This window comes from Macrobrachium rosenbergii, chromosome 42, assembly GCF_040412425.1.
Source record: "Macrobrachium rosenbergii isolate ZJJX-2024 chromosome 42, ASM4041242v1, whole genome shotgun sequence".
In the NCBI taxonomy this organism is placed as follows: domain Eukaryota; kingdom Metazoa; phylum Arthropoda; class Malacostraca; order Decapoda; family Palaemonidae; genus Macrobrachium; species Macrobrachium rosenbergii.
The window spans coordinates 43,134,695-43,154,671 of NC_089782.1; the positions used below are offsets into that span (position 1 = coordinate 43,134,695).

At 36.0% G+C, this 19,977-nt stretch overlaps 1 protein-coding gene across 2 annotated transcripts in view; it reads right to left on the reverse strand.

Moving 5' to 3' along the window:
* Nucleotides 1–19,977, reverse strand: part of Cbs (Cystathionine beta-synthase) — a 194,974-nt gene that overhangs the window by 156,536 nt on the left and 18,461 nt on the right. The window contains exon 1 of one of the 2 annotated variants that reach the window (XM_067086269.1): nt 16,014–16,522. The exons of the other annotated variant lie outside the window; for it this stretch is intronic. Coding sequence (XP_066942370.1) covers nt 16,014–16,037 — 24 coding nt within the window. The 5' untranslated portion in view covers nt 16,038–16,522. Of the gene's footprint in view, nt 1–16,013; nt 16,523–19,977 lie in introns of those variants that run through there. 2 annotated transcript variants of the gene reach the window in all.

Below are 19,977 nucleotides of genomic sequence, written 5' to 3' on the forward strand. Positions count from 1 at the left end.
GACACACTGAGGTGGAGGGAACTGGATCACTCAGGTATGAAAAGTGGAGGGGCTTCTCAAAGGGGAGAAAATGGAAGAATGGAGGGTGAGACACCAAGCAGGAGAGAATGAATGAATGAATGAATGAATGAATGGGATAGGACTGTGGAACAGTCTCCATGAGGATGTTTTGCAACTGGAACTTCAACAGTTCGTGCGACGATGAAATGCATTACTACCCGAATGCTATTCTCCTTGCATTTTAATACAATTTTATCTATTTATTAATTTATTAATTATTAAATTATTATTTTCCCTTTACCTTCTCTTACTTCCGAATGAGCACCATGTTCTTTGGAAGTTTGAATTTCAAGTCGATGGTCCCTGTGGGATTGTTCCATATGAATTGGGTTCATCTTCTGAACAATAATAATAATAATAATAATAATAATAATAATAATAATAATAATAATAATAATAATAATAATAATAATAATAATAACACAGGCTGATGAAAAAAAGATAATAAGAAGAACAGAGAGACTCTGTATAAATTGAATGCCGTGGAAACAGCTCTAATAATAATAATAATAATAATAATAATAATAATAATAATAATAATAATAATAATAATAATAGGTAGATGGCTATGAACTAGCGGGATAATGGTGTGCACTAAAGACCTTTTTTAAGGTAAAACATTAACAGTGACTACAATGAATACAAGTTTACATGTCCTTTAAATATTTACAGACTTAGTACTACAGACAGGCATTACAAATCTTCAATCACCTCTTAATAATCCAACAGCCACAAATTACGTCATCACCAAAAAATTGCAGTACATCAATCGCTGCCAAATCTTTAACAACATTTAAAGTTAATATTTCAATAACAAAGCAACAATTACACCAAACTAAAACACAACCAATAACAAGAGCAATAATAACCACAGGAACGCAGAGACCAAACGTAACATCAAACCTTTTCATTGCAACATCCCAATGCAACTTATAATAATGATACTAAAACGGGTGGGAGGCAGAAAGGATATAAAGATGGAACTGAATTGAATTGAACTGAATATAGAATTTAGGCCAAAGGCCAAGCACTGGGACCTATGAGGTCATTCGGCGCTGAAACGAAAACTGACAGTAAAAGTTTCAAAGGTGTAACAGGAGGAAAACCTCGCAGTTGCACTATGAATCAATTGTTATGGAAGAAAGAGAATATGAAAAGAGGTACAGTAAAAGGAACGAAAGGGGTTGCAGCTAGGGGCCGAAGGCACGCTGCAAAGAACCTTAAGTAATGCCTACCGTGCACCGCATGAGGTGCACTGACGGCACTAACCACCTGCGGGGAATGTCAGCAGTTCTGTCAGTGTTTAGAAGAAGAAGAAGAAGAAGAAGAAGAAGAAGAAGAAGAAGAAGAAGAGGAGGAGGAGGAGGAGGAGGAGGAGGAGGAGGAGGAGGAGGAGGGGAAAAAGCACACTACTGTTGAAACATTGCTCTGGAAAATGAGTTTCCTCCAGGGAAGAAAATGCATCTGTTTCGCGAGGATTTACTCTTCTCTTTCACTATGGCCTTTAATCTATCGCTTCATCGGCGGCTTTTGCCTTGCCGGTTCCTGCTCTTCTTTACTCGCAGCCTGCACGCTAGGGCCAAGTTAGCAGGAAACTGTAGAAGAAGTTTCTGTACAGGTGATCTGGGTATGTGTGTATGTATGTTTGTGTGAGCAAGCGTGTGAAGTGTTTGTGTATATGTGTATGCATGTATGTATGTATGTATACACACACGACATTATATATATATATATATATATATATATATATATATATATATATATATATACTATATATATATAATATATATATAAATACAAAGAGATTAAGAGAGAGATAAATACAGAGAGAGAGAGAGAGAGAGAGAGAGAGAGTGTGTGTTCAAATTAAATCTCTACTCCAGATTATACAGATATATACAATTCATTATTACATTCTTTATAAGAAATATTAATTTCTATGAGGACTTAGAATTGCAATAGGACAGCACGTTAACTCTCCTTATCATTTCCGCTCGATAAATCCCAAGCTTTTCATAATCTTCCACTGAAGCGTCATAAGCGACACGATAGATCCCATAATACTTACTGCATCACTAACTTCCCTCTTCAGGATATACGAGAGGGCAAAGATACGGTCGTTTTTGAGATACCAAAGTATTTGACATGAAAAGACAGTTCCCAAGGGATAGTTAATGTAAAGGAAGCGACAAAACATCGAAACAAAGTTTTCATAATATTTCGAGTAAGATTACTTCAAATACATCAAGTGCTTTAGAAACTAAACGGTGACCTCCCAACACACACCCTCTCTCTCTCTCTCTCTCTCTCTCTCTCTCTCTCTCTCTCTCTCTCTCTCTCTCTCTCTCTCTCTCTCTCATAGTCATTAACAAATTAAAAGCTTTTCTTAAATACAACATAAGATCCATAGCGCTAACTGTAAGTAAAATTGCGCCTCAATCCTTTACAAGAACAAATTCACCTTAATTCAAGGTTTAAAAGCTACAAGCTTCATCTAAATTATTCTTCAGTTCATGAAGAATAATTTAAATTAAACGTATTTCTAGTAACCTCCCTACACGTCCCTTGATTACTGAGGGGAAAATCCCATCCAGGGTAAAAGAAAACAAGTAAAAAAATGCGCCGAAGTTTCTTCAGCGCAATCGAGTTTTCTGTACAGCGTATAAATCAAGGCCACCGAAAACAGATCTATCTTTCGGTGGTCTCGGTATATTGCTGTATGAGCCGCGGCCCATGAATCTTTAACCACTGCCCGGTGGTGGCCTGTCCTATACCGTTGCAAGATGCACGATTATGGCTAACTTTAACCTTAAATAAAAACTACTGAGGCCAGAGGGTTGCAATTCGGTATGTTTGATGATTGGAGGGTGGATGATCAACATACCAATTTGCAGCCCTCTAGCCTCAGCAGTTTTTAAGATCTGAGGGTGGACAGAAAAAGTGCGGACAGAAAAAAAGTGTGGACTGACAGACAAAGCCGGCACAACAGTTTTCTTTAACAGAAAACTAAAGGAAAAAGACATAAGGAAAATAAAATATACAAAATGTTTAACCAAAGTTCGCACAACGATGAAGCGTTGCCCTTATCAAAAAAAGGGGGGTTGGGGGTGGGGGGATCTTTGTTCACCCCTCTCGTAAAAGAAAAAACCTTAATCCTTTATTTGCAATAAATAACGAAGGCCGGGAGTTCCCAGCCTGAATGCCTGTGGGGACTCAGAGATTTGTCATGTTTTCTTAAAGAAAAATCCAAATTAGTATAACAAACTGCAACGTCACTATCTAGTTATAGATTTTTATTTTCAAGAGGAACGCTCCACTGGTTATTAGGTGAACCTCGACTTCTGCTAGCATGGGCTCTTGCTACCAAGGGCAGCTCATATGAGGTTTCCTTATATATCCCGGCAAAAATACTGGAAAAGTAAATATATACACGACATACAATGCCTGCTCATGCACCATATATATATATATATATATATATATATATATATATATATATATATATATATATATATATATATATATATATATATATATATATATATATATATATATATATATATATATATATATATATATATATATATATATATATATATATATATATATATATATATATACATACACGTATCTTTCTGCACGGAAAATAATACAAGAAATAAAATATACTAAAAAAAATTAATGGAGTCTGTAATATTCTTGGCACTTTGAATAGTTTTAATACTTTTAGCTCTTATTATTTTAAATAGTCTTAATACTTTTAGCTATAATTATCCTCAAGCCAATAAAGAAGATTCAATACGTTCAGTGTCATCTTAATTTTAAAAAATTCGCAATTATAAAAAAAAATTACAACGCTTCTGTAATTCGTGAATATTAAAAATTCACTTCATTAAATATACCGGGAGAACTAGACCGCAATTACTATGAATTTAAGCATAACACCAAAAGACGCAAGCAGCAATTATCAAGAATTTACCGGCTTTGCATTTGCATGCAATCGGGTCAAACTGGAAACTCCCAGGCATTACACAGAACAGAATAGAATATGGAATTCAGGCCAAACGCCAAGCAATGGGGCCTGTGAGGTCATTCAGCGCCGAAAGGGAGAGAATAACGATTTGAAAGGTGTGACGGGAAGAAAACCTCGCAGTTGCACTATGAGTCAATTGTTAGGAGAGGGTCGAGAGCAGGATGGAGGAAAGAGAATGTCAACGGAGGTACGGTAAAAGGAATGAAAGGGGTTGCAAGCTAGGGGACGGAGGCACGCTACCAAGAACCTGAAGTAATGCCTACAGTTCACCGCATGACGGCATTACACAGGAATTTGGGTTAAAAGCAGAGAAAAGCAGCTATACTTCTCACAAATTGCAGATGGCTACTTATAACTTTTAAGTGATCACAGTCTCACAGAAATTAACACATTTTTACATTTTTAAATATATATAATATATATATTATAATATATATATATATAGTATATGTATATAAATGTACATGTATGTGTATGTATATATACTGTGTATATATATATATATATATATATATATATATATATATATATATATATATATATATATATATATATATATATACATATATCAAAATGTACTGATGTAATTTTACATTTATGTGAGATTTAGGCCAAAGGCAAAGCGCTGGGACCTATGAGGTCATTCGGCGCTGAAAATAATGACGAAAAAATTTTTAGGAGAGGGTGGCAAGCAAGATGGAAGAAAGAGAATATGAACGGAGGTACAGTACAAGGAAAGACAGTGGTTACAGCTACAGGCCGCAAGGACGCCGCGCTGCAAGTAACCTTCAGTGATGTCTACAGTGCACTGCGTGAGGCGCACTGATGGCACTGACCCCCTACGGAAATTAAACTTGTTCATTAAGCTTTCACGTCTGTCTGAATGTTAATCATAACTTAAGCTTATGGACACTGTGTTCTATGAAGGCTTGATATACGAATTAAGGACCATTTTCAACAACTGGATATTAAAGAGTAATGATCTTGAATAACAATCGTAATTACAAATTTCCTAATAGCTAAAGCAGTTGTTAATAGTTTCACACACTTAACGCTCTTCGAAACTCCAATAATAATAATAATAATAAATAATAATAATGAAATACATTTCACCTTGTCATCTCTACTTCAGTTATTCAGTATCCTATAAAACGTAAACGTACATGTTGGAGATCAAACCAAGAGCACCAATTTGTCAACAACGTTCTGTCGAACAATGTGAATGGTCGGACGGTTTCCTGTCACTGTCAAGAACGCATTATGAGTGATTGGTAAAAAAATGTTAAACTCTTGGAACATCAAATTAAGCTTAGCAATAATTTTTTTTTTCATAAAACCTGAGCCTGGAAAAACATTTTCACAAGGCCTGGCAATACTTTGTACTCAAAAAGATTTGCCAAAATTTAGTCAGAAAAACACAGCTTGGCGACACTGCTTTTACACTAGGCGAAAGGTGTTTACCAAAATTTTAACGTTACACAAAGGCACGACTTGGCAATAATAATTTTACACAAAAGAGAGCTTGCCAAAACTTAACGTTACAGAGAGCACAACCTGGCAATAATACTTCTACATAAAAGTTTGCCAAAATTTAATGTCTACAGAAAACACAAATTGGCAATAAAACTTCTACACAAGAAGAGCTTGCCAAAATTTAACGCTACAGAGAACACAACTTGGCAATGATGTTTTTACACAAAAAAGAGCTTGCCAAAATTTAATGTTATAGAAAGCATAACTTGGCAACAATACTTTTACACAAGAAGAGCTTACCAAAATATAATGTTATAGAAAAAACAACTTGGCAACAATACTTTTACACAAAAAAGAGCTGGCCAGAATTTAACGTTACAGAGAGCACAACTTGGCAATGATGTTTTTACACAAAAAAAAGCCTGCCAAAATTTAATACTACAAAAACAATGCTTGGCAACTCCATTTTAAGAGCCAGACGACAATTCCTTTACAGAAACAGAGGTTAGCAACACTTTCCTCCAAACGAAAGCTTTCATTCACCTGCTTTCCATAACCAAGAGGCCTCTAAATAAAAGCTTATCCCGCGTTCGTTATCAGCCGAGCGACACAACACATTATCAACGTGTTAATGGCACTGCGGTAAGCGCGCTTCCCTTCCCTGCCTGCAGGCTCGTCTAAATACGAAGTTCCTCTCTGGATGATCGAGTTACTCTGTCTGGTGTTAATTATTCATTTGTACCGATTCTAATTGTTTAAATTTATTCGCGAATTTTTAGGCACACTGGTAAAACACTAATAAATTATAATAATAATAATAATAATAATAATAATAATAATAATAATAATAATAATAATAATAATGAACCTCAAATATAATGTCTGGACTAAGTAGTGATAAAATGCTAAAATATGAACCAACGGCTTTTTTACGCTAAACGCAAAAGTAAATGCTTCTTATCGAGACAGTATTACCATGGGTTATTACGATATCTTGAAATTGAAAACAAAAAAATTACATAACGTAAGGGTTTTCTTTAACTTCGTTTCCAAAGCCTTTCCATGCAATCAATCAGAATCATCAACACACAAACAATTACTTTTAATAACACTTGAGTCAAGACTTCTTTGCTGCAGTAACTCAAAAATTCACCTCAAGCAGATGAAAGTCTGCAACACAGTATTTTCATAACTGATTTAATTAAATTTCCACTCTTGCTTGGGTAGCCTTACGATCTTTACGCTTGTATCCAAGCATGGTATTCAAGGGTAATAACTTGGTTTGCAAGGTAGAGGTATTGCAACATTATGCATTCATCCTATTGACAATATTCACACTATGAAATCATATGGTTAAAGAGCATATTTTCCAAAATTATTAATGAAAACATATATCATTTTCTCCATCTCAATACAATTATTAAGGCTGAGGACGTTCTCATCATTAGCTATTAGATATTACTGCATCTTCATTCAAATATTTAGCATTTACACAATATTGTCAGGCTAAATTTTACTTCAGTAGCAAGGCCTTAACCTCAGCTGCATACTTGGTCTTTTAAAAACAAATCTTGATAAGTCTTTCCATCACTTTATTGCTCCATGTCAGTGAAATACCACTGTACAAAAAATTGAAAACGAAACTAAATTAAATTCCGAAGATTTCTAAGCTCACTTCCGGTTACGAAGCTTCAGCTCTCGATACACAATACAGAGCAAAACACACCATGACATAAGATTTGGAAAAAGCAAAATATCAAAGAAAAAAATGGCCTCGGAGATTCGTATATAGTTGATGGTCGGTCATATACATAGTCTGCGTTAAGCTTTCAATACGGATATGCTATTAATTTATTTTAAGTGACATACGGAATAAATCCTAATGTATAGGCCTAACATATAGGCCTAATTGTCATGGTCAGCATATTACACGGGAAATGAAAGGTACATTATTGCTAAAACGGCGTGTGTGTGTGTGTGTGTGTGTGCACGCAGTCATAACGAATCGTTGCTGAAGATGATACAAACATATTTCCTGTTTGCTTTACGAATTGGTAAAATTTTATCATTTGACTCTACAGACATTTTGACGAATGCAGACTCTTTAGTAAGAAAACCAAACCAAAGACCACCCAAATCTGATAAAGACCTTAAGGGCAAAAACCCATTGAGAGAGAGAGAGAGAGAGAGAGAGAGAGAGAGAGAGATGACCCGTTTCTAGCTTCGGGAGCGGAATCAAGCACCGGTTTCGAGAAGAAGAAAAGTCATCAGCACACAAGGCCAATCTCCCTGTAATTTGCTTCATAATGAGGCGGCCAGTAATCTTTCTATATCACTGTCCATTACCAAAAATTATCTAAATTAGAACGCCGAATTGCGCAGTTAATTACCACACCCGCGGAAAAAATCTTAAGGCGCGAGTAAACGAGGACATAAATCTAGGAATGACGCGATCCGATAAGCTGGGACGATCTTCATAAGACAATCGATCAACTGTATGGGCTATATTCAAGTGGACTGGACTATAACATTTAGGCCAAAGGTCAAGCACTGGGACCTATGGGGTCATCCAGCGCTGAAAGGGAAACTGAGAGTAAATAAGGATTTAAAGGTGTAGCAGGGGGAAGACCTCGCAGTTGCACTACGAGTTGAGTCGAGTTGAATATAGAATTTAGGCCAAAGCCCAAGCACCAGGACCAGTGAGGTCATTCAGCGCTGAAATGGAAACTGACCGTAAAAGGTTTGAAAGGTGTAACAGGAGGAAAACCTCAAAGCAGTTGCACTATGAATCAATTGTCAGGAGAGGGTGGAAAGTAAGATCGAAGAAAGAGAATATGAAAGGAGGTACAGTAAAAGTGACAAAAGGGGTTGCAGCTATAGGGACAAATGGTGGAAAGTAAGATGGAAGGGAATACGAACGGAGGTGATGTAAAAAGAATGAATGGGGTTGCAGCTAGGAGCCGAGGGGACACTGCAAAGAGCCTTAGGTGACGCCTACAGTGCTCCGAGTGAGATGCACTGACGGCACTAACACCCTTCAAAAGGTAATCTCTGAGATTCGAAGGAATTGGCTGGTTTCAAAGACTGAATTCTTTTCGGCCGGTTGGTCTGCATTTACTTATGATGATCGAAGAAATCAACTGCACAAATTCATACAGAACGAACTTTAATGCTCAACATCTTGGTAAACAAATTTCGTCACCACACAAAGAGAGTTTCATTGCCTCATTAGCTTCATTAACAAAGAATGTCCTTTTTGTTACTGGTTACTGACGAGATAAAATCTGTCTGTGAAAAGTTAATAGAGAGAAAACGAAACATTGTGTGACGTCAGAAGCTGAAAAACATCGGGCGAAGTTCTGCCTTTGCCCGATGTTTCTCCGCTTCTGACGTCACAACGAACAAAGTTCGATCTTGTGGACGTAACGTAACACAATAACATTAAACACAAGTTCTTAAATAATCATATGATGTAACAAGTGGCATTACATTCCAACTTTATTCATCCCAAAGCATGAAGAAATGGGTTCGATTAAAACGAAAAGTAAAGGTACTTTGCTTAAAAATTAAATGAATAAGTTAAAAAAAACCTTAAGAAGTAAAAATCATACCCAAAATTTGAAATAGTGTAATCAGCCATCTAGTTCATCCCTTCCTCTTTGTTCCAGCAACGGAAATAATAACGTTTATCAAGTAATGGTTAATTATGACACTTCAGATAACGTACAGTGTGCTCTGATAAGAGCGGGTGGGAGGCTTATAGTAGTGTCAAGGCCGGGAACTTGGTAAAAAGAACAAAGCATTACTGAAACTTGCTCAGGGTCTTTGAAGTTTGGAATGAGGACCAGCGGGTCACAAGAAGGCGAGACAAAAGAAGAGAGAGAGAGAGAGAGAGAGAGAGAGAGAGAGAGAGAGAGAGAGAGAGAGAGAAACTATCTACCTTCTGAGGAGTAAAAATCTTGACCAAACTCCCTGAAATCGTGATAGTACAATTTTATCCTACACTCGAAGAAGCAGGTTCTAATATACTGAATGTGGCCTCCTAAAAAATAATAATAAAAAACTAAAAAAAAATAGAAATAACATCCGACACTTGCAACATGCCATAGGGGTCTCCTACGGGAGAGAATTGATCACACAATAAAACCCACGAGCCACAGGTGTCAGTTTCTCTCAATGAGGCCTGCTAGCCACCAACGTATAGAACCCATACATTCATTTTATGTGTGTAACAACGATAATCTACGAGTAATTAATTATAGGATTAGACATGTCGTCGTCCAGCCCGGGGCAGACTCTCTCGCCAATGGCCCCTGTTCAAGGATGCAAAATGAAGCCACATAATGAAAGCTTTTGGACGGTACGTACCGCCACATGGATAAGGACTTGCCGCCTCGACCTTCTACATATCACTGTTTATTTTAGTGTTTTTTCGTTTTCTTCTTAATCTATATAAATAAACGCCCACTTAGGGAAGGATATATACCTTTGAATGGAATGGAATGGAATATAAAATTCAGGCCAAGGGCCAAGCGCTGTGACCTATGAGGTCATTCCACGTTCAAGGGGAAATTGAGAGTAAAAGGTTTTAAAGGTGTTTGAGGAGAAAAACGCCCCACTTTCATTAAGAAACAATTGTTAGGAAAGGGTGGAAAGTAGGATGGAAAGAGAATATGAATGGAAGTACAACAAAATGAATGAAAGGGGATTGCAGCTAGGGGCCGAAGGGACGATGTAAGAACCTTAGGTAATGCCTACAGTGCACAGCGTGAGGTGCACTGACGGAACTACCATCCAATGGCTATTTTTGCTCAACTACGGAGCTATTAATATGGACACACACCATTGCAGAAGAGAGGGGTTAGGCTTAATTTACATAAAATTATTAAGCCCGGATACGATACCATGAGGAAGAACAACGACCGTTGGGAACAACGAACGAGGCCTCTTCCCACCCAGGTGAAACCTGTGGGAGCTAGGCACAAGGCATACTGCCGCAGATGACTCGGCAGGTGCAGCAATGCGTCCATCAACCCCTACCCCCGTCCCTAACTCCCCCGCCCCTTTCGCAATACGAAGCTAATTCAGTTGCTAATCTGAAGGGTAAATCCAAGTTCACAGTTTATGTAACCCTGACGAAGATGTTAAACATCTGCATCACCTCTTGCAGTCAAATCAGTCAACACTCAGTCCACTTGAACCAATCGCCTACATGTGCACACATTCTCAAGTTTCAAAAAGGGTGATGATTAACTTGTCACACACCGAAACACCTGCACACACACTATGAGGAAAGCCAAGACATGATGCAACAACAGATGTTCAGGAGTTTTCAGATTCAAATTCAAATTGGGCTCAGAAGCCACCAGAGAAGAAAAGTATAAAGATAAAACGGTTTTCAGGAATCCGTCGCGCCTAACTACCCATGGAAAAGATGGTCAACACACTGTCAGCCATTCTCAAGTCACATACCCAGTGCCCTACCCTTGAAGGCAGCATAGTTCTAATAACGAGTCATCTGATGAAGATTTACAATATACATTAAAAAATATACATTTCACAATATACATAAAAAAATATACATGCAGTATTATCCGACGACATAATGTGAATGTGCAAGAGAAAGAGAGAGCGAGAGAGAAACGAGTAATAATAAAAGGAGGAGGAGGAGGAGGAGGAGGAGGAGGAGGAGGAGGAGGAGGAGGAGGAGGAGGAGGAGGAGGGATAGAGAAAAAAAAAGTTGAAAAGCGAAAACAAATACTCAGACAATGATATCGAAAGAAGTATAAAGGAACGTCCTCAAAACGAAAGGAACATTTTACTAATATGCTAAACCGCCATAAACGACGATCCTTGAATTAACAATATTCACACTACCATGAAAAACGTAAAAACGAAACAAATCGTTCAGCCTTCCTTCCATGACAAAAAAAAAAAAAAAAAAAACCATCATATATATATTTCACCTAAATAATCAACATACTTTTCTCACACCTTTTCCCTCCAGAAAACCACAACAATTCTACAAATGGACGCTGTTAATCTACAAAAGAACCAGGCACGAGGTCGCCGCCAGCCAAATTCAATCTAAGAAATGAATGCTATATAATAATCACGTATGCCTCGAAGCCCTGTCGCTAATTTCACCTGATGTGGGAGATCTAGAAGCAAGGTTCAGCTGCAGAACTCGTCTCATAAATTACGGATTAAAATACAATTATATTACAGAGAAAAAAGTTAATTATAACTTTGGAACACTGGCGTAACTTACGAGGTTATACAACTGTGAGAATTAGTGGATGAGAATCCAAGAAATGTAAGGAGAACACAACTTGGTACGTCGAAAATTTAGTGAGACGTCATAGAAAAATAAGTAATATTTCAATATTACATATATATATACACATACTTGTGTCTCAACCCTGATGAGGTTTACAAATATACAAAAGCGCCTGGTTTACTTAAAATCTTTTTAGCCTTCTTGTGGCTGGACACAGATATAACAAAACATGTCTTCAATGATTTGTTGCAACCTACATACTTTTTGCTACTTAGATACATACATACATACATACATAAATACATATATCACACATACATACACAAATCTTATAGGATCACGACTGGTTAAGAAAATGTTAACCTACTGCCAACACAACCTTTATTTAATGCACAAACGCAACTGACGCAAAAAACATATAACAGACAGAAAACTTATTTAAAATGCAATAAACTTCTGGAATAAACTCCGACTGGTGAGTTCCGACTCTCAAATCCCAGTCGAGGCCGCAAAAGCCCTTTCATAATCGAAACAATAAATTCCATTCAATTTTCCGAAATGGGTTGGCATGAATATAATCTCAAAAAAAAAAAAAAAAAAAAAAAAAAACCGGCACTCCGTTAAATAAGTTACCCATGGATTAGCGAGACATTTTTTATTAGCGAGACATTTTTTATTTTAACTTTTACATTTCTCCATCCGTCAAATGAATATTGGGGTCTGAAATAACAGACCATGGAAATTCTAAAATAAACCCAACATGACAAGCCCTTTATTTTTTTAGCTATTTTATTTATACGTTCATTAGCAGGATGACATGACGCAAAACGGATATGTCCTGTTTTATACGAACACTTTACCAGGGAATGAGATGCCCAAAACAAAGTGATTGGAATTATATATATATATATATATATATATATATATATATATATATATATATATATATATATATATATATATATATATATATATATATATAAATAGTAGAAAAGAATACCGAACTTAGGCCAAAGGCCAAGCTCTGGGATCTAGGAGGTCATTCAGCGCTGAAACTGACAGGAAATAAAGGTTTGAAACGTGTAACAAGAGGTAAAACCTCGCAGTTGCACTGAGAGTCAATTGTTAGGCGAGGATGGAAGGTAAGAAGGATCAGAGAGAATGTGAGTGGAGGTACAGCAAAAGGAATGAAAATGCCTACAGTACACCGCATGAGGTGCACTGACGGCACTAACCCCTTACGGGATATAGTAGTGGAGATCCGGATTTGCGGAAAAGTGAACTGCTCAGAATTGGCGGAGGTCTGCGGTCTCCGCACGTCACTATTATTATTATTATTATTATTATTATTATTATTATTATTATTATTATTATTATTATTATTATTATTATTATGCTCAGAAATGGTCTTGCTTTTATACGAACAACTCCCCTTATTACAGTCAACAATGAACAATAAATAAATTAATAGATAAATAAACATATGAGAATATAAATAAACATAATAAAAAATATAAATCAATAATCAATTAATTCATTAAATTAATTAAAAATAAACAAACATTAAAATATAAATACGAATATACAATTAATTAACACGCACATAAATTAATAGATTAAATAAATCCTAAACAAATAAAAGAAATACATAAATAAATACAAAAAACAAAACAAATCAATAAATAAACATGGAAATAAATATATAAACCAACAAACAAATAAACAGATACATAAATAACAGCTAAACAGATAAACAAATAAACAATAAATAAAAACAAAAAATCAGTAAATAAACAAGGAAATACAAAAACAAACAAACAAATACATAGACACATAAACAAACGGGCGAGGTGAAAGTAGAAAGGGAGAAGCAAGCACGGGCGGGTGGGCGGGCGGGACGGCCGATCGCGGTAATCGATCTCTCGACGCTAAGTCACGATAATTACCGCGAGCGATATAGGATAATAATGCGTTAAGGCCGACATTACGGAGGGGGAGGGGAGGGGGCCACCGTCCCACAGACGATGAGCTGCCTTTTTGGACGTTGTATCTTGCAAACAATAAAACCCAATTTTCACAATTTACAACATGGTATTAATATCAAAGTTGTTAAAATTTACAGATAATAAAAATCACAGTTTACAACAGAGTATCAATATCAAAGTTGTTAAAATTTACAGATGATAATATCTAAATTTTCAAATGGACGTATCTTGAAAATAATAACAATTATATCCAATTTTCACAATTGACAATACAATAACAATAATACTATCAAAGATGTGCCAAAATTTCCAAATAATAACATCAAAATTTTCAAATTTCACAAAATAATAATAACATTTAAAATTAGCAACAATTCAATCAAATTAGATTCCAATGGCCAAATTGATTAGGCAATCCATAAACAAATATTAAATTCCCGTGTCATTTATTTTTTGTAAAACTAGGAAATTACTCTACAATGAGAATATTAGCTACGGCCGACCCCAAGTTCGGATAAAAGGAGTGAAAGTCCATGCAACTCGTAATAAATTGCAAGAGTTAAAAAACGTATATTTAACCTTAGCAGTTTGGTGCAGGGGACAATGCACCTCCCTTAAGGCCGAGAAATGTAAGTAAATTACAGAATAAATCAAAGAAATCACCGGCTTACTAAACAAAATTACGACAAAAAAGGTCTAGTTAATTTACATTTCGAACAGGAAAAAAATTTAAAACTTCATTACGAAAAATATTAAGATATATATATACATATACAAATATATATATATATGTATATATATATATATATATATATACATATATACAGTGTGTGTGTATATATATATATATATATATATATATATATATATATATATATATCATAAAATGGTCAATTTGAAACATACCTCAACACAGCAATGCCTTTCCCAGTGGGTTCTAGCTTGCTTTTAAGGGCAGCCGTGCCCTTCTCGACCCGATGAATTTCCCTTGGCATTCTCCTCCAGCTTACTTGTTCCCCTTACTCGTGAAATAACCCCTCCCCCAATCCCTTAGTCGGCACGTCCCATCAGCCTCGACATTCGAAATATTAAAATGAAAAAGTAAGACGCTTCTCGACCTCCGCTACTGACCTGATTCCAACCGCAACTAAATTATATTATTTCCTGAGGAGATTTTTTATTTGAAGAAATAATTATCTGAAGCTCACTTTCAGTCATTTTCATCTAGAGACACTTTTGGTTCCACGGTTAAGCGAACATATGGTGCAGCAGAATTTAAAATTGAAAACGAAACCAACAAAAATAATTAACATGAAGACAGTACAGAAAAAAATATCAATAAAATTCAATATCCATAGAAGGTTGCAAAATATAAAACACGCTGCTCATATCACTGCGTACATAAGGAATGGAGATATGAAGACAAACAAAAGCAGCAACTGATAAATGGAGTTACAAAACAAAGCCAATATGAAAGTAAAATAAGATTTAATTATTCGCCGTGAGAATAAAAAAAAATATATATAAACGTAAAAGTCTGCAAACGGGTGTAAAAACGCCAGCGTGTTTTGGCAGAGTGCACGAACTGTATTAACGAGTTTATTGCAAACACAAACACACACACACACACACACACACAGTCAGTCTTGTATTTCAGGCCATACAAATATCTTTATTAATTCATTTACATAAGCGGTTTGTTACTATAAACCTACACACTACTGGCACACGTCTAGATATACAAACATACATCGGCACCTCTGTGTCAACCAACATGTAAATAAGGTCATATGTTTAAAACAAACCTCATGCAAGGCTATTTAAATAAGCCAACACATACAACGTCTTGTACACAAACACACACACACACACACATATATATATATATATATATATATATATATATATATATATATATATATATATATATATAATATATATATATACCATAGACATACGTCACCCATACGTGTACAGTACATGTACATTCAGAACTTAAAATATACAAGTAAAATTGTATATAAAAAAAATTAAACATTTAACTCAAAGTGAAACAAACAAAAGGTGCCCAAAAAAACAACACAAAACGCAAATCAAAACAACGCCATCCCTAGCACAAAATGGAAGGAAAATTCAGTAAAAAAAAATATATTTATATAAACACGCCTGTATCTAAACTTACCGCTGGCACTGTTTTGCTGGCCATTGTGAAGTCAACTGACAGTCTTAGTTCCTAATTCAAAATGTCAAGTAACTGCTTAAAATACTTTTTTTTATTTTTTCGAAATTATAACGGCTAACTGTGCGGCTGAAATCTGTCTTGCAAAAACGAATATGCTTATGCGCGAACTAAGCAAAAGTTCGATGTAATAATTTGCAAATCCTGTCTCCCCGTCACACCGAACCGATGTCACTCGCTAGCACCCACTATAAAAGTCACTTCTCAAGTCATCAATTCGATCATTCGTCGTCCAATTCCTGCCAGTACGCTGAAATAACCCGTTTTATCAATAAACTGAATCGACAAACGAACTCGGCACACAGCGTCCACTTAAATGCTCACAAACTTATAAAAACTGCAACAGAAGTCTGGAACCCGCGGGCAGCGCAGTTCGACAGAAAAAAACGCAGAAGAAAAAGCCACCTATAGCTGCCTCCAGCTGACGGCCAGCTCTGCACTCCGAGCGTAATAAAGAAGATTCCTGGTGGTTATCCTTTCGGGGGGGAACGGTTGGAGAGGGGAGGGGGGAGGGGTGGTCTCTACCCCTTTCCTCCCCTCCCCACCCCCCACCCCTCTCTCTCTCTTAAGCGCAGTCTCACCACCTGCAAGGGGGAAGGCAAGAAACTTTTCAATGTGATTATTCTCTTTGCATTGCGTTCACCTCCGAGAGATCTTGAAGGGGTTTTCTGTGATTGTAAATATTTGGCGATGGCACGAGGCCATTGAAATATGAGACGTCTCTATTGGTTTAGTTATTTTCTTTTTTTTATTTATTTCACGCCCTTCTTGATATATCACGTATTTTCATTCAGTATCCTCCTCTCGTTGTCCCCTCGAGGTATTCAGCTTCGTAAAAGCTCATTCAGCAAGATTATGTCGATCAAACTTGTTCCAAGTAACGTTTACACTTTCAGGTGAATTTAAATACAAGCTGGACGACTTTGAAGCCACCTCTCCTCACTGTAAAATCACGGGTATTCCTACGAATGGAAATTACTTGAGTTTAAAAATAAGTGCAAGATTTCTGTCATGTCATTGTAAAATATCGTTTTACTTGAAACCAAATATACTGTACTTTTCCCTTTAGTAGTTAAACCTAAGTACCTGTCTTGTATACAATACAGATATACAATAGTAAATAATCACAGCCAATTATAACCGCCTTAAAAAAAGTAAAACGACCACATAGTAAAATTTAAAATAAAGTCAGATGAATTTCATGCCAGGTTCACATATATCGCAGAAATGCGAAACAAATAATATATAAATTATAAATCTAAGATAAAATTCAACCTTTGATATATTAATAGTTTAATCCCGTTGAAGAACTGAAGAATAGAAAATTATTACAGAATAGAAAATTACCGATTTGATTTGCTTTTGCTGAAAGGTAATTATTGTCTGTACGCAAATGGAATGAGAAACTTTGGGAAATCCTTATATCCACCCTGAAGAAACAAAATTCCAAAACGAGTGTGTGAGAGAGTGTTTTCGCCAGATAAGCTGAAGCCTTCCTCCTCCCAATTATGAAAAAGTATATACTACATATGAGCACTTATGTCTGCTAATTCATTTCTCTCTCTCTCTCTCTCTCTCTCTCTCTCTCTCTCTCAACGGAGGCCCACAGCAGTCGACGAATTACCAAGTCCACCACTCATTACTGAAGTAAACAGTGGCATACTGGAATTTTTAAACCGGCCCTTACCATTCCTTCCCCCTTCCAGTCAAAGGACACGAACGCAGATTCCTCAGGTCTAGGAAAGGGCAAGAACCCAAACAAAGACCAACCTTCACACAAAATTAAAAATAATCCACAGAACAATAAAGAAAGGCAAAGAAAGCCAAGATGAAATTACGGCCACGAAGAGCAATGCTGGAACCAGTCATAAGTCACTCCCCCCCACCACCTCTCTCTCTCTCTCATCCTCCGAAAGCAATTACTCTAATTGGGAGAAGTGGGTATGTGTGTGCTGTTGCATGTGCACAACATAGCCTTTCAAAACAGGAGCGAGGGAGAGGGGAAGGGGCTAGGGAAGGGGAGGGGGAGGGAGGGAAAAAAAAAAGATCCGAAGTATGAAGTCGACATAAGTAAGCCCTTAATTACCAAAATTGTTGGTGAAGAACAAACATGTTTTCACTCCCTCATCAAAAGAATTTATTAACTTGCCTGTGTTCTGGGCTTTCATCAATCACCTGACGTTTACAGCAAGGATTCCTATGTAATAATAATAATAATAATAATAATAATAATAATAATAATAATAATAATAATAATAATAATAATAATAATAATAATAATAAATCAACTTATGAGGCATAATATGAAAGGCCAACCGAAACTCTGCTGAGAAGTATTGTTAAAGAAATATAGCAAAAGGTTGACATATTTTCAAAAAATATAAACAAGTGTACATATTCCCATGCAGTTACGATATAAACACCCAAAATATATTTCATCCAATCAAGTCGAACTTATAACAAATTCAGCGCTGGGAAAAAAACCGAAATTTTAAAAATTCCTAGATCAGATCGAAAGCGTTTTAAGTACACGCTAAAAAAAAAAAAATTAATGTTAGTTTAATAAGTTTCAGTATGGAAAACGATAACCAAAGACTTCACAATACCATTATCGAGACACTGATTATTTGTAACAGCAATGCTGCATTGCACCCAAAGAAAACCTGAAGCGGATGCACTGATTAGTTGAAACAGCAATGTTGCATTCAAAGAAAACCAGAAGTGAATCAGAGAAAACGGGATCAGAGAAAACGGGAAAAAATTATGACAACATTAAGTGCTAATGAAAAATGATTCCATTTACTCCTGTTAAGGCTCTCGTCATTTTTAAATGGAGGGAATTTATAACATTGCAACTAGATTCGCCGAGCGGAATGTTAAAAGAAGTTACCAGTATCTTTCTAATAACTGTCAGACGAATTCACTATCTGGTCACTCGTTAGGCCCGAGTTCGACTCTCCGGCCGGCTAATGAAGAGTTAGAGGAATTTATTTCTGGTGATAGAAATTCATTTCTCGCTATAATGCGGTTCGGATTCCACAATGAGCTGTAGGTCCCGTTGCTAAGTAACCAATTGGTTCTTAGCCACGTTAAATAAGTCTAATCCCTCGGGCCAGCCCTAGGAGAGCTGTTAATCAGCCCCTCAGTGGTCTGGTAAAACTAAGGTATACTTCACAGACAGTTATGGGGATACTGCATACACAATCAATTTAAACAAAAAAAGAATTTTGTTTAATTTTAATCTTCTTTCACGTTTACATGATTTAAATCTAAATATATATATATATACACGCGCACATATATATATATACACACACACACACATACATATATATATATATATATATATATATATATATATACTAGATAAAATTACTAGCATTTACTACTAAAAAAAAAGTTAGATACAAAAAATGTATCCAAATCAAAATCACTCTTAATGAAATTAGGATATTTAAAATTTACTCGCAATAAGGTTATAGTGAAAAACTGCCCAAGAAAAAAATGCAAAAGAGTAAAAACGTCAATTACGAAAAGAAACCCTAATTTCCTAATAAAGTCATAACCAAAATGTATATTTTCCACGAGAATTACCAAAAACAAGAACTTCGAGAGAGAAAACACGAAAAAACTATTTTTTAACATCTCTGAAGAGCTCGGGGAAGAGAGGAGATAAAACAGCGATGGAACGAAAAGGTGACCAGCTCCCTACAACTGAAAATAAAAAATAATCGTGAGAAGCGATCAAAATGAAATCCACGCCAACACCCTGACAATAACTAATGGTTTGATTCGGTGTGTGTGTGTGTACATAGTTGACAGGTTGATCAAAATGCTCTATGAATGCAGTAATCAAAGGAGAAAAACGTTCAAACATCTTTCGCGTTTGCCTGAACCTACATTCTCT